We start from the raw sequence: 22500 nt of genomic DNA on the forward strand, positions 1-22500 counted from the left end.
TCAGGTAGAAAAGATTGACAAGGACAAGACTAACGAGATAAGAATTTTCTTTGAACACTCGCTTTCAATTAAGTACCACGATCCCTCGATGAAGAAAAATCATCTCTCTCTCTCTCTCTCTCTCTCTCTCTCTCTCTCTCTCTCCCTCTCTCTTTCTCACTTTCTCTCAGTCTTCGTCTATCTCTGTCCGTCTCTCAGTTACTAATGTTCCTTCGACGACGATCGAGAGTCCCCGCCTTCGACGTAAAGCGTAATACCCACATACTTACGCTTGGTGTCTCTTTGCGAATGATCGATGATGAGGCAAAAGTCGTGACACCGTACAAATTACGCCGGCACTTATCTCCCGATCGTTAATTAGTTTCAAGTAAGTATTATACTATACTTTATACGTACCGTACATACATACATATATACATACATACGTTCGGCTGCAACGTTTGTAAGCTGGCACGACTCTCCGGCACTTTCTCCGGTTCATAATGGACCAATTAGCAGGTCGTAAAACGCGTATCCAGACACTGTTAAATATAAAAGGTACCCTCGCGCGCGCTTCCCCTTACCTCACTTTACCTCGCTGATATCCATTAATTCAAAAAAAAAAAATAAATAAATAAATAAATAAGTAACTTAACTATAAAAAAGAAAAAAGAGAAACAAGGAATATCTCGTTTGTTTGTTACGTTATTAAACGAATAGATTTGATTTTCAATCGTATCGTTCTATCGATGTTTCTTTCATCTTCTTCCTGTTTTCTTTCTTTCTTTCATGGCGTACGAAAATCTCGTTCAAGAGGACGAAGAATTGAAAGAGATTATTTAAGCACTTTTTAAGATTCGAGAAAGAAATAAATAGAAAACAAAGTTGCAAAGCGATCAGAAATGAATTACTATAATGTGAATATTCGACGTCGATGGAGTAAGAGAGAAAGAGACGGAAAAAAAAACGATCATCTTAACAACGTAGTAGATTAAAATCTTGAGATTAGAAAAAAAGAAAAAATGTTGCATAAGTCCCCGTCGATGGACGCCAATGGCTAGTATATAAGTTTATCGGCTAGATCGTGAATCGTTCGGGTTGTAAGGCCCTTAGGTAGATCGTGTCTCCTTATGGATCCCTTTATCGATGATCGTAAAGAAAATTCCAATCAGGCTTTCCGAAGCTCGAACTCTCATCGTTCGATCGATCGATCGATCGATCGTTATGATTTTTCATTGGCCATCGAAACGTACTGAACGAGTTCATTGCAACTCTCTCTCTCTCTCTCTCTTCCTCTTTCATCGATTTAGATTAAATTTAAAACGTCGTGAAAATGAACGTAATGAATGAACAACTAGTACAAAATAAATGTATAAAAAATAATATGTCAATGTGCGCGTAAATGCGTATATACTCGTTCATAAAATTACTATATGAATTTATTGTATTGTTATTTAGAAAAATGTTGCAATAAGTATAGTAAAAATGAAATATCTAAGAAAAAAAAAAAAAAAGAAGTAGGAAATATGCCGAAGCGTTCATTCGATGAAAACGTGATCGATGTGAGGAGCGTCGTTAAAATAAAAAAAAAAAAAAAAAATAGAAAAAGAAAATTGCGATAGCAATGAAAATAAAACAGGAGGATAATTACGTTAATAATCATTGCGTTTTCGTGCCACGAAAATTGTTCCGATCGAAATAAAAGATGAGATAATAAAAGTTAATAGAAATAAAATTTTAACAAGAGTGATATGTTAATGCACCCTCGTGAACCTACTATTTTACTGTATTACTATTTAGGGAATGCGATGGTAGAAGCAATAAAAGTAAAATAAAATTTTTAAAATAAGAATACGTCGACAATGATACGTTCTTTCGATGAAACGTATTGCGATCGGAGTAAGAAGTGTCGACGTCGTTTAAAAAAAAAAAAACAAAAAAACAAAGAAAAAATTGCGATAGTAAAAGCAAGAAAAATAAAATAAAAAGATAATTACGTTAATAACCAATGTGCGTTCTCTCGTGGATAACTATTTCGATCGGAATAAACAATGCTAATAGAAGTAATAAAAATGAAATTAAAAAAAAAAAAAAAAAAGAGAGAAGAGAAGAAATTTGCCAATGCGCGCGCCCACTTTTATGCTCGTTCATGAAACAATATTATTTCACTACGTTACTATTTATAAAATTCAATGATAGAAGTAGTAAAAATAATAGAAGAAAGAAAAGAAAAAATAATCGCGTTAACAATCATCGCATCTTTTTTTCTTTCGCGTTTTGAAAATTATTTCGATGGGCATAAAAAATGCGCGAACTGGTATATAAGCGATTAAAAAAGAGAAAAAAAAAAATAATATGTTAATGCGAGTGCGCGCGGGCAGTCTCGTTGTGTACGTTCTTCGTGAAACTATTTCGATCGAAATAAAGTGCGTCGTTATTAGGGTGACTTCGACTATTACGATATTAACGAGAAAATCGTTTTACAACGATCAAACTTCGGACACGATCGATATATACCTACCTACCTACTTACTCTTCGTTCACGAATTAATTATACCTCCATTACGTAATTGGATTTATCGTCTCTTCGTGATCAAGCACGAGAAAGAGAGAGAGAGAGAGAGAGAGAGAGAGAGAGAGAGAGAGAGAGAGAGAGAGAGAGAGAGAGAGAGAGAGAGAGAGAGAGAGAGAGAGAGAGAGAGAGAGAGAGAGAAAGAGAGATCGTTCCTTCGACCACGAAGAAATCCATTCGATCCATTAGCTCGCTAATTGAACGTTGCCGCGCGTTGACAGTGGGATTGTAATTAAGGAATGCCGATCGAACGCCGCAGCCGTTCGAATTCGAAGGCGTCGATTTACACGAACGATCACCGATCATATTCGGTGAAAGCATTATACTTTGTACCGATCGTAAAAAGTTCGATCGTTTATCTCATAAACCTTATCGAGATAATCAATTTAATTCGAACAAAACCCTATATATTCCAGCATGTTTCAACGGAGAATTAGTTTCACGCGGTGTTACGTAGTGTTAAGAAAATTTATCGCGATGTAATATGAATTGAAAAAAGGAATTCCGATTTTAACAGGTAATCGTTTTTGCGAATAGGAAACTAGATTATTTTTTATTTCTTTCTTTCTTTTTTTTTTATAATTAATTAATCAATTAATTAATTAAAAAAGAAGGGAGATCGAAAAAGGACAGGTACGAGGTTGAGAATGTTTAACGCGACAATTCGATGATTTTCTCGGTTTAGCTATAATATAAAAATATAAAAAGTAAACAATAAAAAATATATGATATAAAAATATAAAAATGTTTCGATGTTGCGTCTTTTTTCTTTTTTCTTCGAATTGAAAAAGAAATAAAAAATGAAAAGGATGAAAAGGATAACGTAGATACTCTCGTATATAAATGTTCTCTCACGAACAAATATCGATATACGTGTTATATCGAAGTAACCTATCGAAAACGGCTAAATAGGAAGAAGTCGCGTATCGAATGGAATATCTTGCCGATAATTCGTAATAGCCGGGTATTATCGTGCTCGTGAGATCGAACACGACCGGCCGTCCCTGGTTCTTGTCACAGGATGCATTGATGCGTCTATTAGCGCGAATTTGCAAGTATGATTCGACGTAAAAACACCTCCCCGCGGCACGTTCATCTCCTTGGGAGCACGTTCACGGAGTAGAACGCGCGTGAAACGAGCGATCCCAGTGATGCGAAGCGTGTGCTTCAACGATGATCACGTCGGGAGCATTTTTCATTTGGCCATTGCCTCTTCGTTGTTTCGTTTCTATACGATAAAAGAGAAAAAGAATTAAATACGATACAATTCTTTTTTTTTTTTTTTCAATTCATTAGATCCATTAGACGATATTACGACTCTGTATCTATTTTTATTTTCCCTTTCTTTATAGATTATTTTTTTCGTCTCTCTTCTTTTTCAATTTTTTTTTTTTTTTATCACGTTTTATAACACGCATCGCGTATACAAGCAATATAATTTGATTAATACAGTTGATCTCGTATTTTATAATATTTGTTTCTTTCTTTTTATTCTGTCTTTTCCTTTTTTCCTTTTCTTCTCTTTTTCGTCCTGTTTTGTACGAGCGAATGAAATAAAAAGTGTGATTCAAGCAGTAATACTTATATATATATATATATATATATATATATATATATATATATATAAATATATATAATAACGAATAAAGATAATTACAACGTCAATAAATATTTAATTAACGATTGTATCCTCTCCATTAATATTAATGACTTTTTTCAATCTCAAAAAGGGAAGCTTTTAAAACTTCCTCGTCCTTGAAAGCTACAAATTCATTCGGTAGATAAGTATCTACGGATAGCAATTCTTGATAAGGCTTAATAAATCATGTTTCTCTTATTCATTCGATATCTATGTTAATTCTGTAATAATGCTTTTGCTTATTTCACAAACATAATATATCAATATATATATATCAATATATACATTTATATATACACAATTCCAATTTATAAATAACATATGTAATTCCATTTGGTATTTAATTCGAAGTATAAAAAAAAATCTTTCTCTTTCTTTCTCTCTTTCTCTTTCTATCTTTAAAAAACAAAAAAAAAAAGAAAAAGAAAAAGAAGAAGAAAAGAAGTCGATTTATCAGCGTCGCTGTCGCGTGCTGCTGTTGCCACAGAACCTACCAGCTCGTGAGAAGTATAAGCGGCCGCAATGAGTCGGCTAATTAGTTTATTACGCCGTGCTGATTTGTACGCTCGTAAATCGCCGGATTACGTGTATGTGTATTACACACACATATACATGCATACATACACATACACACATATATACATAGATAGATTATATGTATCTTTGTGTAAACTCACACCATTAAATTATAAATCTTTCTAAAGAAACATAATGCCGTTCGAGGGACGTAGAAAATCATTCGTTTTACGTGATTCTTTCTTTTCTTCATTCTCTTTATCTCTCTCTCTCTCTCTTTCTCTTTTATTCTTTCTTTCTTTTTTCTTTCTTTCTTTCTTTTCATACAGATTCAAGATATAGGTATACAATTTCCAAGGTGTAATTATCTCATTGCAAAAGGTGGTCAGTGTATATCTAAGAAATATCAGCGTTATATTATTACACATTCAGGTATAAATGTACCCATTATGGTAAAGTCCAATAATAATAATAATAATAATAATAATAATAATAATAATAATAATAATAATAATAATAAATTCATGTCTCATTGAAGAAAGTTTGTCAGTTTAATTGGCCTAACCCGAAAGAAATTATATTGCTTCTTGAATACAATAAAAAGGAAGACAATATAAATATAACAGTTAGATATTAATTATATAAACAACAATGACAATAATTACCACCCACGATATATATATATATATATATATATATATATAATCGTATGAATATTACAAATCGTATGAAATTAACAAATACAACCCCTTAAGATTTTACCCTATATCATGAAAATTTCTATTGTCTAAGAGATGTTAGATGAGACAACGTGAGTAAAAGTACAGGGCACTCGAGTGTGCCAAGCCCGAGCCTGGGCCCACGGAACTTGCTCCTTTCCGCCGTTAAATTATAGTGTTTACGCGAATTAGATTTCGGTTTCGGTAATTTTCAGTTAATAACGAAACGAACTGGGCAACGAACAAACGTTAAGTGCGGCTTCGGGCCCATTAATGCCATTATAATCTAAAGGGCTACCTATACGTTCAACTTTCTCTCTCTCTCTCTCTCTCTCTCTCTCTCTATTCGCTTTTCTCATTCTTGTTGCATACGCAGCAAGTGCATCGCTCCTTTACGTGCTTATACGCGAATAATAAACGCGCGATGGGTGTGCGCAAAAGGCAACTCTGTGAGTCTGTATAAAAGAGAGAGACAGACAGACAGACAGAAAGAGAGAGAGAGAGAGAGAGAGAGAGGAAAAGTGGGGTTTAGATCTCTTATACATTATCGTCCGCATTACGTCGGGGGCTACTACCTGGATTATAAGCTCATTTCCGATAAATCGACTCGATTAAAAAGTGCCTCTTAAGAGCGCGTAAACCACTTTGCTTCGACCCTTCCCCCAAGGTCCCCCTCTCCAACCCTCTCCGATCCCGCCTTCCGTTCCTACGAGCTTCGATATCGCAAAAGCAACGTGGGTAGGTAGGTAGGTAGGTAGGTAGGTAGGTAGGTAGGTAGGTAGGTAGGTAAGATAGGTTGGTAGGTAGGTTGGTAGGTACCTACTCGTTTTTAGAAATTCGTTTCAACGAGCGCCATTTTCCTTAAAGACTGGTACCGCTTCGAGCTCCGCGTCGCTGTTTATATCACGCGTTTTAGAAGAGGAAGAAGAAGGAGCCTAAGAGACTCGCTATTCGCCTCGAGTTGCTAGACGATCGGTGTCGGCAAACGATACTTTCAATTAAGATTTTTTCTTCCTTCTTTGCAATTCTCTTTTTCCTTTCTTCTTTCTTTTCTCTTTGTTTTGTTTTTCGTTTTTCGTTTTTTCTTTCGTTTTGTTTATTTTTTTCTTTTGCTCATCCTCTTCTTCCTCTTCTTCTCTGGCGACTTTTCTTTTCTTTTCTTTTTTTTTTTTTTATATCTTTTTCTTCTTCTCTTTTTTTTTTTTCTTTTTTCTTTAATTTTTTTTTTTTTTTCTTTTCTCTTCGCAACAGGGAGATATAATAGTACGCGATGATCGTGAGTGGTGTCATAATCGCGAATGGAATGCGAGTGGTAACAACTTGGCATTTCTTAACCGGGCGCCATCATTGTAAATTGGCGCCGGAGTTGGTTACTCGGCATGTAGATCGATAAATAGCTAGCGTTTAAAATATTTCCGATAATATTCGATGATTTTATCTGAGGGAGGAGAAATCGATTTGATCATCGATTATACGATTAAAAATTGTTACTGTGAGTTTGCCACGGAAGAACCTCCTCTCTCTCTCTCTCTCTCTCTCTCTCTCTCTCTTTCTCCAAGCGCACGTTCGATTCGGTTGTATCGGTTATGTGGTAAAAAAAAAAAAAAAAAAGAAAAGAGAAAAAACAATGAATAAGAAATAACCATAGAGATTCTACGAACACGTATAACGCATACGTGTACGTATATCTGTGTGTACGTAACGCACCTATCCATCTATAACCCGCAAATATATCTTTATCGAGAAAATACCGAGTGAACGACGAATACAGCGTGAAAATGATTTCTATCGTTACCAAGAGAATCGTGCCGCGTTAGACCGTCGTTCCCGAGTAAACCGCATATTTGAGGTACGTAGGTACTTACACGCGAACTCTCGTAGGAATCATTAATGTTCTGCAAGGTCGGTGAAAGGAATGATACCTTTACCCTCACCTGGATGGATTAACGTACATCAGGATTTTAACATCCGCGAAATGGATAGTTCTCTTTTTGATATTCTAATCACATGGATATATCGATCGCGATAACATATTTTTTACAGCGAATATCTGATTTCGATTTTTTTTTAGAGATTTTCCTTCTTTTTTTTCCTTCTCTTTTTCTTTATATTATATATATATATATATTTTTATATTTTATATTTTCTTTTCTCTGAACAATACAAACCGGACAAGATGATAAAATAAAAGGAAAGGAAAACGAGACTTCGAATGTACGATAGTTGTTGTATAATCAAAGTCGATGCGATTAAAAGGGACATTTGAAACTGGGAAATCCCAAATCTTAATGCGTACGACGACTACATCATAAACTGGATTTTTTTTTTTTTTTTTTTTTTCCGAAGACCGCCACAAAGCACGGAAACGAGACCGCAGTGACTTTTCCTGGCAAACTCCGATCTAGCGGTCAAGGATATCATAATAATTGGTGCCCGAGGAAATAACAGTATCAGTTCAAGTTTCGATCGCTGCTCGAAACTACGTTCCGTTGAATATATCCGAGATATATCCAAGATAAATTCAAAGTTCTATCGCGTTAACAATTTTGGATAATAATTATTTCGATATAAAAAAGAGAGAGAGAGAGAGAGAGAGAGAGAGGAAAAAAATAGAAAAGAAGATACAGACCGCGTTATTAAATATTCATTCGATCGTTCATGTGCGAGATTAAGAGAAAAAAAAAGAAAAAAAAAAAAAAAGAAGAAAAAGAGAGAGAGAAAGAAAAAAAAAGGGACAAAAAATAGCAAGCATAGAAACTTTTTTCGAGCAGTTAATTTTCACCTCGTAAAAGATATTCTTAAAGTAAGCAAAAAAAAAAAAAGAAAAAAAAGCACACGCACACAGGCGTATAAACACACACGGACGTTTGAGTTACGAAAGATAAGATTTCTATGTATTCCAGGTAATAAACACCCAGGTATTCCTCACGAGGGACTCGAGGAACTTGCCGGGTGTCCGGCAAAAATTACGAAAACCAACAAAATAATTTCTTCTTTTACAGATCAGTCGAGCGTACGAGGAGGAGGAGGAGGTGGCGGCGGCGGCGGCGGAGGTGGAGGAGGAGGAGGAGGAGGAGGAGGAGGAGGGGGAGGAGGTGGAGGTGGAGGTAGCGAGCAGGCCGTCCCTCAGACGAGTCCTGCTAGCAGCACGAGTAGCTTGAGCCAGGTGAATCAGGTGAGCCAGCAGGTGAACCAACAAACTCACCAGCAGTCTCGCCAACAACAACAACAACAACAACAACAACAACAACAACAACAACTGCAGCAGCAGCAGGCAACAACACCGACACCATCAATACCATTAAACACCGTATCGTCAGCCGCGTTACTGTTATTATCTACGAGAGGATCACCGGCATCGCCAATAGCGACGATAATAACAGCTACCACGACAACGACGACGACGACGACAACGACAACAACAGCAGCAGCAGCGGCAGCAGCAGCGGTAGCAGCAGCAGCAGCAGCGGCTGCGGCAGCGGCTGCGGCAGCAGCAGGAGCTACGACGACGACGACGACGACGACGACAACGACGACGACGACGACGCCTCAATCCGCACAGATGGGAATCTCAACGGAAGAGGTTAGGCCCGAGGAAGAGGGCAGCCACCCGAGGGCAGCTCCAACGAGCCCTGAAAGCGAGGCCGAGGTCGACGACTTTGCACCTAAGAGGAAGCAACGACGTTACAGGACGACCTTCACTAGCTTCCAGTTGGAAGAACTCGAGAAGGCATTCTCGAGGACTCATTATCCTGACGTTTTCACCAGGTAAGGAAACTCCAATTACATACACACACGTATATATATATATATATATATATATATATATATATATATATATATATGTATAAAGTTAAAGCGATCATCGGTTTACAACGACGACGAATAATCAATCCCCGCCTCCCCTATTTTCTAGTTTTTAAAATCATTCCCATTAGAGTCCCACAGTCAGGTCTAAGAACTAAGAGGACTCGTATCGACGTGTGACCTAGGTGTAAAGTAATCCTCGTTTCGGTTGATTATGGAGAAAATGGAGTGGGAGGTTAAGGGAAAGAGGCAAGAAAGGGGAAGGGATGGGAGGGTAGAAGGACGAGGGGAAAGGTGTCTAGTCGAGTCCTAATCGAGTCTTCGTTTCTAACAGGCTTCCTGAATAACGGTATCGAGATATAGACGGGTAAACTGGCGCGTCGCAGAGTTACGGGCCTCCTCGGGACCACCTATTAGCCTCGGTTGATCCGAAACGTTTTAGCGATAGGGGATGACTACCGTTCCCATCCTTTCATCCATTCTTTCATCCATCCTTTCATCTCGCATACTTTACCATAAAACGATATTTTAAAAGATGGTTTATCGTTAACCTCTTCTCCGCTTGTCTTCCTGACACTTTCGTTACATTCCTACGTAAGTACGTGAAAAGGACTGACCAACCATACGTTGAATCGATTATCCTCGTCGCGAACGACTAATACCTGATAAACAGAAATTGGAAATTCAAGATACTTAAAAATCGAATCGGCAAATAAATTTCATCATCGATCGATCCTTCGATCTATCCTTCGATCTATCTTAAAGGTTACCTATTAACCGTGTCATTTCGTTTCATTTCATTTTATTTCATTTTATTTTATTTTATTTTATTTTATTTTATTTTATTTTATTTTCACTTTATTTTATTTTATTTTACTTCATTTTATTTCACTTCATTTCGTTTAATTTATTTTGCTTTTTTGATTTCTTTTTCTTTTTTTTTTTTACTTTTTTTTTTTTTTTTTTTTTAAATATCTCTTCCTCTTTATCTTCTTTCTTTTTCTTCCGAGAGCCATCCTTTCGAACTCTCCAAGAGTATTTCGATTTTTGTTTTCTTAAACGATTCCGACAGGTGAGAATGTAAACGAAGAACGAAACCAAATTCTACGTACACGGACGTGTTAGCGAGCGCGCACGCATTCACGCACGCACGCACGCATATATAAACGCACAGCGATAAGCAGAATATTATCGATCGATGCCATTTTTACGATGAAGGCGTAGTCCTTGAACATGATCGTAAAACGGACTTGATTCCTTCATGATTATTCAAGCCTGGCTATAGTCGTTTATTCGCATTGCAAAAATAGCGATGATTTAATTGCGCGCGTTACCGTAATTATGAACATACCAATGCCTATCGTTCCGATAAAAGTTAATAACTTTATCAAGGATCGGATATACATACCTAGGTACATACATAAATACATAACATACCTATCTACCCTCATCTCTATTTACTTGCTACGTCAACGTCGAGAAAAAGCATAGGTGAGAAGATTGCGATTGACCACTTGTCATGTTCAACGCAAATAAATAATAGATTTAACGATTAAATAAATGTTTCTTTTTCTTTTTATTTTCTCTCTCTCTCTCTCTCTCTCTCTTTTATTATTTTTTCCTTTTTGCACTTTTTAAATTGGAAACAATGATACTGCGTGTAAGCTTTTCGTATACGAAGAATTTTACAAACAAAACCGAGGAAAGAAAAATAACGAGGACGTTGATCGTTTCGAATATTTTTTTTTATTCTTTCTTTTTTACTTCGTCTACTTCGTCTTCTACATCTCTCTCTCTCTCTCTCTCTCTCTCTCTCTCTCTCTCTCTCTCTCTCTCTCTCTCTCTCTCTCTCTCTCTCTCTCTCTCTCTCTCTCTCTCTCTCTCTCTCTCTCTCTTACGATTCTACCCATGCAAATTTCCTTCCGTGGCCACGGTCGATGGTTTTGCATTATTAAGTCTCCGAGGAAGAGACGGCCGGTTGTTAGACGTGTAGAGTAACGCGCCGAGAATGGGGTGTAGTGCAATCTATCTGGATGCTTTTCTCTCTCTCTCTCTCTCTCTCTCTTCTCTATCCTTCCTTCCTTCCTTCCTTGCTTCCTTCCTTCCTTCTTTCCTTCTCAAGTCGTTCTTTTTTTACACGTGGCTTCTTTCGTGCTATGGAACACCCGGTAGGTAACTAATAGCGGTGTAATCGCTCGTAATAGGTCCGGTCCTGCGGCCACGGTATGGGGTTCTCGTAATTAACGAAGGTGGAAGAGGTAGTGTATAGAAAGAGAAAGAGAGAGAAAGAGAGAGAGATAGAAAGAGATAGAAAGAGAGAGAGAGAGAGAGAGATGCAAGAGAGTTTGAAACAGGTAGTGACCATGGCGTACGCTCAGAGGATTCTCTGGGACACCATGGACCATCTTTTCTATCTACGAAACTTCGTTGCTTAGATCTCAGTACTATCTTCTCTTCTACGTCCCTCCCTAAGTACGACCCTATCTACCATAGTCCAATGTGGTTGAATAAAAAATTTGTAAAATTCTCGTGACACCGTAGCAGACATCGTGATCTCTTACTCTTATTGGCTAATAAGTACCAGAGTTCGGAAATAAACTATTGTAAGGTTCTTCTCGAAATGTTCTTTAATCGCTTTCAAGATCGTGACTGGATCGTTAAGTTTCTTTTAGAATTTGAACGTTTTATTTATTTAACTAGCGGATCGTGAGTGAAAGCGTAAACCCACGACGATCGACTTTCATATATATAATTATATATATTGTATAATGTATATTATAAATATATTATTAATAATATTATATATATATGTATGTATGTATATAGATTATATATTTGTGTAATTTATAATGTTTATCAAATATTCTATATTATTGAGATATTATATAATATCTCGTTTTTATATTAATTTTTTTTACTGATTTTACGTTTGCTAAAATAATCTAGATGAGATTATTGAGAGTGAGAATGGAAAAGAAAAAGAAGAAAAAGTTAATTTCAAGAACGAAGAAATGTAATTCTTCAATCATACGAAATTCTTTTATTTATCGAATCGTTTGTTACTTCGGAAATCATTTTTATCGAATCGACGAATCAATCTTTTTTTTTTTTTGGCCTTTCTTACAAATTCGATCACGTTCGACACGTTTTTCTTGATTTGTTCCTTCTTTTCTTTCTTTCTTTCTTTCATTCTCCTCGCTCTTTTCTTTTTTATTCTATTACTTATCTTTTTTCAATTCCTTTTTTTTTTTCTTTTTTTTTTTTATATCGAAAACTAAGGTTCAGTTTTCTCGCGGTTATTACAACTCGATCAATTTATCAATCTTGATGATATATAATTAGTTCGGACGAGATATAATGAACGATACTAGGTATTGGAATTCTCCGTATATCGTATAAAAATAAATCTCGCGATTGCGCGAGTGACGCAAGTCCCAACGAAGGTCGGATTAAAGCTGCTCCTGTGAAACAACGTTATAAATAACATTTTAATTACGTTCGCGTCTTAAAAAGTCGTAGAACCGTGTTGGACGTGGAGACACATTGGCGGACAGGCACATAGTTCGTAAGCGCCTAAGCCAGCCACCGTTTATATTTTATTCGACGATCCTCGTGAAGATATTATTTTATGGTTATATCGTTCGTAAACGAGTGTCCTATAAGAGTTAACTTCTAAGACTTATCAAAAAATTTCTAATCGAATGACTCGCTGTTTTATTCGAAGAATAGAATTTAATGTACTTTCTCTCTTTCTCTTTCTCTCTCTCTCTCTCTCTTTTTATTTTCTATATTTCTCTCTTACTTGCTCTCTTTACTTTTTTTCCTATAAATATATATCGACAAAAAGGAATCTTGAAAATGTAATTACCGATCTATACACCTTTCCATCTATCTATCTATCTATCTATCTATCTATCTATCTAACTATCTAACTATCTATCGTTAATTATTATTCAATCCATCGTATCTAAAATTTTTCCACTTCTCCTACGAATCTTACTATTTTGTAGTAATAAATTGATTCGCTTTCCTTCGTTTCTCAGTGCCTTACGTTGGTATTAATTTCACACTAATTGGATTTTATGGTCGCTTAGGTTTATTGACCAGCGGTGAGAGACGAGAGAGGAAGAGACCAACCGCGAAAGAATGAGAAAGACAGACATAGACAGAGAGAAAGAAAGAGAGAGAGAGAGAGAGAGAGAGAGAGAGAGAGAGACTCGTCGGAACACATTGCATATTCATTAGAAGCCTTTACCGAAGGGCACGCGCACGATTGGTTCTATCAAAATACATTTAATGGACAGACACCACCGGTACACACACACGATATTTTATAAGGAGTCATCCGATATACGCGAATAATACCCAGGACCCATTTGTTACGGGCGAATAATAAACGTTTTACAATCGTTAGGTACAAATTACTACGTGTCCGCTCATAAACGTCCTACGAACGATGATTTATTTCGATTTCCTCTCGATCAGCGTATTATCAAAACCACGGTTATAACATATACCAGTAAGTACCTCTTACTCGTAATATAATATATAATCGTAAATAGGTGGCCGGCCAGAGTCGTGACAAGAAATTAATATATATATATATATATATACATATACATATACATATATATATATATATATATATAATCTTATAAGTGGTTATATGTCAAAAAAAAAAGAAAAGAATAAGAAAAGTCTCTTACAGGAAGTCATTGAGAAAGCGTAAGATACTTGCGCATTACTTATAAATAAAATTCTATTTTATTACAACAACTTCGAACATAACTCGAGTTCGATATTATACTATTGCTTTTTGATATTTTCTTCTTCTTTTCTTTTTTCTTTCCTTTTTCTCTCTTTCTCTTTCTTTCTTTCTTTCTTTCTTCTTCTTTTTTTTTTTTTTTTTTTTTTTTTTTTTTTTTTTAACATATCGTTAACCGATTGAGATATACGCAATTTACACCTATCTAACTATCTGTTTAGTTAAATACTTCTAAGATACTTACATACTTCTTAGATATCCACCTATCACGTGATATATCAATATTTATTATTATTATTATTATTTTAACTGTGTTGGACTGTGTAATAAGGTTGCCTGCACGTATATAATACGTTACATAAGTAGGTCAAATCCAATTTCTATTGGACGTATCTGAACGTTCGATCTCGAACTAATTTGCAAGTTTACGCTAAATATTAAAATGACTTACTATATTTGTCTATACGGCGTGTCTACGGGTTTTACATTGGTTTCAAATTCTCTCTCTCTCTCTCTCTCTCTCTCTCTCTCTCTCTCTCTCTCTCTCTCTCTCTCTCTTTCTATCTTTATCTTTCTTTTCTTTCCTTTTCTTTTTTTACCGTCGAAATAAGAAAACGATGACGGCGGGAAAAGACGCAGAATCTTTTTTCTTTTTATTTCTTTTTTTATTTTTTTATTTTTTTTTCGAGTAGATATAACACTTATGAAGAGGTTCGAAACTTTTCAAACGAACGTGTAAAACAAGTTGAGGAGAAAAAGAGAGAGACGGACGAATGGACAAACAGACAGACAGAGAGAGAGAGAGAGAGAGAGAGAAAGAGAAAGAGAGAAAGAGAGAGAAAAAGAGAGATTGAAAGAGAAAGAGAAAGAGAAAGAGAATATACGTATACGTTAAAGCCTTTTCGAACGTAGCCACTTACTTTTACGAGCTCTTAAGATCTAATTTAGATTAGAGTCGTGTGGCTCGAGCTACCGTGCCGACGCGTTCGATCGACCGTCGTCGACCGAATGAGACTCTCTCTTCTCGAAAGGACGACGTGACGAAGCCGTCGTAGTTGTGTGTTTGTTGGTTTTTCGAGCATTCTTATTTCCTTCCTTTCTCTTTCGTTTCGTTTCGTTTCGTATCGTTTCGTTTCATTTCATTTCCTTTCGTTTCGCTTGTAAAACCGAAGAAGTTAGACACTCGAACGACTATCCATTACGGATCGTTCGTTTCCCAAGCTTTTATTTTTTATTTATTTATTTATTTTTTTTTTTTTTTAAGAGAATCGATGTTCCGACAAATTAAAGATCGACGATGTGTATGCGTGTGTAAGTGTATGTATATGTGTATGTGTATTTGTGAGCGTGTGTGAGAGAGAGAGAGAGAGAGAGAGAACGTGCGAAAACGTAATCTTGAATGAATCAATTTATAAAAAAGATGGAAAGTTTTGAACTGATCGACGATGAGATTTTTTAACAATTTACATATATATATATATATATATATATATATATATATATATATATATGTATATGTATTTATATGTACGTATATATGTATATACATATATTTGTTTTTATTCCTATTGACACAGGAATCAATGTCCGTCTTTTATACATTAAATATGTATATATCCGTTCGTGCATATGCATGAACGTAACACGATTACGTTCCGATTTCTTTTTTTTTCTTTTTCCTTTTCGTATTCAGATACGCGCAGATAATAATAGATCATGTTCCTTGAACGACCATACAAAGTATTAGCTAATTACATATTATTAATTGAAATGCCGTATTTGCTACGATTTCAAATCAAGATAAATGTTTTCTTTCTTCTTTTTTTTTTTTTTTTTTACATCAATGGCATATTCATGGAATCAATAGCCGTCTTTAAAAACAATATGTACATATGTATGTGTGTGTGTGTGTGTGTGTGTATATAAATGTAGTGACTTTGCAATCTATCAGATCCTTACAAAATGTTTTATTACAGACATTCGAGCTTAGCGATACTATTACGAACAAATCTTTTGATTGTCATACTACACCGAGAAAAAAAAATAACAGAGAAAAAAAAAGGATTGGAAAACATTGATTTATAGTAAATAGTCGATAATTATTACCTTGCGAAGCAACATCTCCTAACGAGAAAAAAAGTAATTAATATTTTTCATTGCTCTGTAAAACGATATTATTTATTTCTTAATTATCCCAGACAAAACATATATATATATAAATACTCGTTATATATTACATAAATATTATCTATTATATATATTTATTATATATATATAATTTATTATATATCATATTATAATTTGATTATATTATAATTAATATTATATTATATTAATTATATTATAATTATTATAACTAATTTATTACATAAATATTACTTATAAACAATCATTTATTATTATTATTATTATTATTATTATTATTATCATCATCATCATCATCATCATCATTATTATTCCTTATTAATCACTTATTATTCATTAATATTACTCTAATACCAATATTTAATAATAATTACAATTAAAGGAAAAAAAAAGGAGAAAAAAAGAAAAATAGAATAAATTCGTCCGCTTCTTATACGAGATATCAGAAAGATATCAGAAAGATATCAGACAAAATTGACATACATCGTTTGACGAATCACAAAGCAGGAAACTTACTTTTCTTGAGGGAATGAGAAAATAGAGATTCAGACCGGAGGTGTTCCACCTGTTCAAAGGGCCGCAAAGCGCGTTTCTCGGTAAATCATTCCAAAGTATACCTCTATATCCGTGGGGTGAGTTGGTGGCGAGTTTAATAAGGATGATTGTTTCCAGTGATCCGTGGAACGAAACCAGTTCCACGAGACTCCTTCTCTCTCTCTCTTTCTCTCTTTCTCTATCTATCTATCTCTCTCATTCTTTCATTCTCTCTCTCCTTCTCTCTCCCTTTTTTTCTTTTTTTTTTTATTTTTGTTTTTTACTCTCTCTTTCTCTTTGTGTCCACTGTCACGACCGAGCAAGCAAACTTCTCCTGTCATTAATCGGCCGACGACGACGACGACGACGACGACGACGACGAGTCATGCTCCCGATTAGAAAACACCGCCGGCACTGCCCCGTTATTCGTTTCACCAACAAATAAGATTAGACTTCGTCCGAGGAAAGTTAATCGGTTCCGTTCTCGCATCTCTGTGTACATGTATATATATATATATATATATATATGTATGTATGTATGTATGTATATAGGTAGATACGTATTTGCGAATAATAGACCACATAGAAAAAACATGATCGAATACTTATATCATTTTTGTACATTATGATTATTTAGAATCTTTATTCGGAACGAGATAGAAAGAGAGAGAGTGAGAGAGAGAGAGAGAGAGAGAGAGAATAAAAGGGTTAGAAGGGTTATTAAAGAGGTGATTATTGAATTAGACGAATTATACGTGATGTTAAAAGATCGTAATGTTTTTTTAATAAAACATTCTCCATAGTTTGTGAATTAATACACTCATGTATCTATTATACGTACCTGAACATTAATTAATTAATTAATTTATTTATTTATTTATTTATTTATTTATTTATGTATTTGTAGTGTATGAAATAATTATATAGTTTTTAATAGAACATCCCGTTTGTGAATTAAAAGACATGTATAGTAGGTATGTATCAATCATACTTACGTATAATACACATTTATTTAATTACTGATTCATTTATATATTTATAATACTTTGAATAATTTTTACAAGAAGTTTCACTATCTCACTATCTAAGTAGATTAAGTAAGTATCTATCAGATATTGTACAATTGTACAAACACCTGTTTCTTTTCTTTTTAATCGAACGAAGAAATCCCTTCCAAACACACACACACACACACACACACACACATCCATCCATCCATCCCTCTCTCTCTCTCTCTCTTTTTTGTTTGTTTTCTTTTTCTCGCTCGTTCCGTTTCTCCCACTGCTAAGATACCCGTCGAAGGTTAGTAAGAAGAAATAGAAGTAGAAGAAGAAGAAGAGGAAGATAGAAAGAGTAAAGAAGAAGAAGAAGAAAAGGGAGAATACAGGTGGTACAGGTTTGTCGAGGTCCATCCCTCATCCGATTGGCGGTAGTGTGGCCAATCAGTAATTGGCTCTCCACGGCGTACGCGTATTAAGCGCGCATTACGCACGCATTACGCGCGCGTTGCTACCAGGCTTCCCTTTCGTTTCGCTCCTCGAGAGAACTTACCAAAGACGCGCGCACGGTTGTCTCTTTCAAGATCCCTTAAGTACTTACTTACTTACTTACTTACTTACTTACTTACTTACTTACTTACTCGAGAGAATCACGGAATGTCGACGATTGACCTAAAACTTGTACGTCGTATTTTCTCACCTTCCATCTACTCGTTTCTTTCATTGCTAACTTATTTTACGAAAGAGAGAAATAGAGAGAGAAATAGAGAGAGAAATAGAGAGAGAAAGAGAGATCAAAACGTACCGTTGAGAAACATTAAAGATTTTTCTTTTACGTTCGTTTGATGATAGCAAACTTATGGAATTGAAGTCTCTGAAAGTCGTTGATGGCGAGCATTAAAGTCTCCTTCGTTCGTTGGATATTCTAATAGGTATATATATGTATGTACATATGTGTGTGTGTATATAGGTAGGTTAGATTAATAAAGTGTGTCAAATCGAAACGATCACGTATAGCGAGTCTATGACTAATGAATCATAAATACGTGCTCATAATCTTATATTTTAACGGTTATCACACCAAGAATATTATATCGACGTTAGTCGGACATCTAAAAACTGATTCCAATGAATTTTAATCATCTAAGAAAGGAACGCATTAACGCGTCACTTTTTCACAATATATATATATATATATATATATATATATATATATATATATATATATATAAAAACGTTGTTGCATAAACGCGAATGTCGAATTAAGCAATATTAAAATCATTTAATCTCGATTTGAATAAAATTGTTTTAAACAGAAAGAAATACGAATATACTTTCACGAAATAATTTCTTCATCTCGATTATTTGAAAAAAAAATCGATCAAAATTCAGATATCTATCTATCTATCTATCTATTTATCTATCTATCTATCTATCTATCTATCTATCTATCTATCCATCTATCCATCTATCCATCTATCTACCTATTTATATCCACCTGAACGAACTGTAAATGATTGCGTGAAGAAACTAAAAAGGAATTTACGAAGGATACCAGGAGAAAAAAGAAAAAAGAGAGAGGAAACTTAAGCAAACAGATTTGTTCTCTTCGGGAATAGAATTTCTATGAATTGGCCGAGAGCAAGAGAGAAAACTTGTATATCGTTGTAGTTTTTACCGATGATGACGATGACGATAATAATGATGATAATGATGACGACGATGACGACGACGACGACGAAGATGAAAACAAAGACGAAAACGAAGACGACGAGAACGATGATGATGACGAAGACGATGATGATTATAATGATGATGATGATGATGATGATGATGATGATGATGATGATGATGATGATGATGATGATGATGGCCGGCTAGGCGTTAGACAATAATAATTAGGATTGCGCCACAAGGGACAATCACGGTCGCAGTCATCGCTAGCGTAGCTACTCGGCAGCCGCTGGTGACTGGCTAGTCCGACCCCTGAGGTTAATTAGATAATGTAATTGTCTGGTAATTACACGAATTACCAGCGTGCCAAGCCTCTCTCAGCTCGCGCCATCCTCGCGCGATTTACTCGATCTTGCACGCATTGCATTTTCCTTCGTTATTTACATATACACACGCATAGACATGTATACACATATATTTGTATGTTTTATATATATATATATGTGTATATATATATATATATATATATATATATATGTAAGTATATATACATTTCTCCTTAAGAAGCTAATGCAGACGTTAGATCCGTCATTTCCGAACACGCACCAGCAGCCCGCCATTACGTCCGACTTTATAATTCTCACAACGTTCGTGCCGATTTCACGTCGGATCTCATTACCGAGAGGATGTGAGAAGAGAAGCCCGTTAGAAAACGATCGAATAATCCACCGTTCTCTCGTTTTAAGAAGAAAAAGAAGAAAAAAGAGAGAAGGAGGAGGAGAAATGATTGAAAGAAAAAGAAAAACATTGGGAGAAGAGAAAAAATAGGAAGAACGCTAAGAAAGAAAAGAATAAGAACAAAAATGGAGGACAGGAGTGGAAAAAGAAAAAGAAGTCGAGAATGAAACGGAGGAAGAGAAGAAATTGTTCCGCGTGCGGAAATTCGGGCGTGTCGATGCGCGTGTTCTCTCTTTCTCTCTCTCTCTCTCTCTCTATCTCTATCTCTCATCGCTGACAGAAAGAAAAAGAAAGAAAAATAAAGAAAGAGAAAGATGGAGAAAGAGAAAAAGAAAAAAAGAGAGAGAGAGAAAGAAGATTAAAGAGAAAAGAAGGCAAGCAACGTGGTAGAAGCGGAAAGATGACGAAGTGGAAGCTCGGGCTCTAATCCACTTATGTTAGCGGGACGGCTTTGATGCGAGGCCGCGAAAAGGTTCGCCGCTTACCATTATTCAGCCACTCGTTGCGAAACTCGTTCGGATTCGTTCTTCTTTTTGCAAGTGCCTCGCCACGCCGCGCCACGCCATGCTACGGCATGCCACGCCGATGGCGTACCGCACCGATTCAAATGCGATCGCAATCTCTCGCGCTATTACGAACGAAGCAGCGCGGCGTGCGGAAAACGCGACCGTCCTATTTCCTCTACATATGTATATATAGATATACGTGTGTACGTGTGTGTATGTATCTTTCGTTTTCTATTATTCTGACGTCATAGCGAAACGAATTTCCTCGATCGTAACGTGCGAGAATTTATTTCATTAGCTTGAAATCGACCGAATGTCTCTATTTCGTTAAATTCTATAGGACATAATGTACTATAGATATATGTATGTATATGTGTGTATTCGTGTGTACGCAGAGATATGCAATTATCTTGAAATGGTCTGTCTAACCGATGCAAATTTGCACGACCTTCGATTCTATTTTCTTTTCTTTTTTTTTTTTTGTGATTTCTTCTTTTTCCATTCCACGATACCTGAGATCACCAAATGATCGCTAATCGACTTATGTGTATAATAGCTATAGGAGGATAAGTATCTATATCTCATTTGGACTAATAACGCGAGAGAGAGAGAGAGAGAAAGAGAGAGAATGTGCGCACGAGGAATAAGAATTGTTTATAATTCCTTCGTAACGCATATATCACGCTTCGATAATTATAATTACCCGAGCAGAGCAAAGTAAAGCAGAACAGATGGGAGCAGTGGAGAGGAGAGGGGGCGTACACTCTGTGCTCCGATTACGGAAATAGAATTTCCTAGGTACTTAAGTACCTATGTTTCGTAAAAAGCAATTAAAGAAACGTCGTGGAATTATGTCCTAGATCGAAATGAAGGACGGCGTGCCTCGTGAGATTCATTTTCAATGGGAATGGTGCGAAAGCTCGTTTGGATGACATTGTTATTAACGTCGGCGATTCTCTCTATCTCTATCTATCTAACTCTATCTCTATCTCTCCTTCTCTCTCTCTCTCTCTCTCTTTCTCTCTCTCTCTCTCTCTCTCTCTCTCTCTCTCTCTCTCTCTCTCTCTCTCTCTCTCAATGACGAGGAGAGCCAACAAAACTATGCCGAGATAAATTGCAGGTGCAATTTCTCGGTTGCTAGAAAAAGAAATATAAAGAGCTAGATATAGAAATATAGAGATAGATAGATAGATAGATAGATAAATAGATAGATAGATAGATAAATAGATGGATGGATGGATGGATGGATAGAAAGAGAGAGAGAGAGAGAGAGAGAGAGAGAGAGAAGTTGCACAAGGTTTTCATCGGATCAGCACGCTGTAAATTTTCCATTAAGTTGAACGCGCGACTAATCTCCCTCTCTTTCTCTCTCTCTCTCTCTCTCTCCCTCGCATACACTCTCATTCTCTCTCTCTCTCTCTCTCTCTCTCTCTCTCTCTCTCTTTCTCTCGGGCTACGTGGCCTCTTAGAGGCGGCTCTTTGGACACGCATTTCCCATGACAAGGACATTGACGATGAAGAAGACGAAGAGGAGGTACTTTTGAAGAACAAGACAGAGAGAGAGAGAGAGAGAGAGAGAAACATAGTAGGTACATAATAATAATAACGATACGCGAATCGAGGGTAACCGACTCGCAGTGAACGGCGGGTGTAATTAGGGACGCCCGTCTAACCGCGAAATTTCGTGATCTTATTAAATCCAGAAGGACAACGAGCGAGCACGCCGTCCGGAGAAAAAGGGAAAGGCTAAATTATTATTACTCGCGGGCCAAGGCTCGTCGTCGTCATCTTTTTTCTCTCTTTCTCTCTCTTTCTCTCTATCTATCTATCTATCTATCTATCTATCTATCTATCTATCTCTTGCGTGTGTCGGATCCATGTATATAAATAAATACGTAAATACTTTTC

At 35.9% G+C, this 22500-nt stretch overlaps 1 protein-coding gene across 1 annotated transcript in view; it reads left to right on the forward strand.

Annotated features, from left to right (window-relative positions):
- LOC122630142 (homeobox protein aristaless-like) overlaps nucleotides 1-22500 on the forward strand; it is an 83711-nt gene that overhangs the window by 48077 nt on the left and 13134 nt on the right. The window contains exon 3 of the mRNA XM_043814323.1: nucleotides 8428-9193. Coding sequence (XP_043670258.1) covers nucleotides 8428-9193 — 766 coding nt within the window. The remainder of the gene's footprint in view (nucleotides 1-8427; nucleotides 9194-22500) is intronic.

The sequence above is a fragment of the Vespula pensylvanica genome, chromosome 6 (assembly GCF_014466175.1).
Source record: "Vespula pensylvanica isolate Volc-1 chromosome 6, ASM1446617v1, whole genome shotgun sequence".
Taxonomy (NCBI): domain Eukaryota; kingdom Metazoa; phylum Arthropoda; class Insecta; order Hymenoptera; family Vespidae; genus Vespula; species Vespula pensylvanica.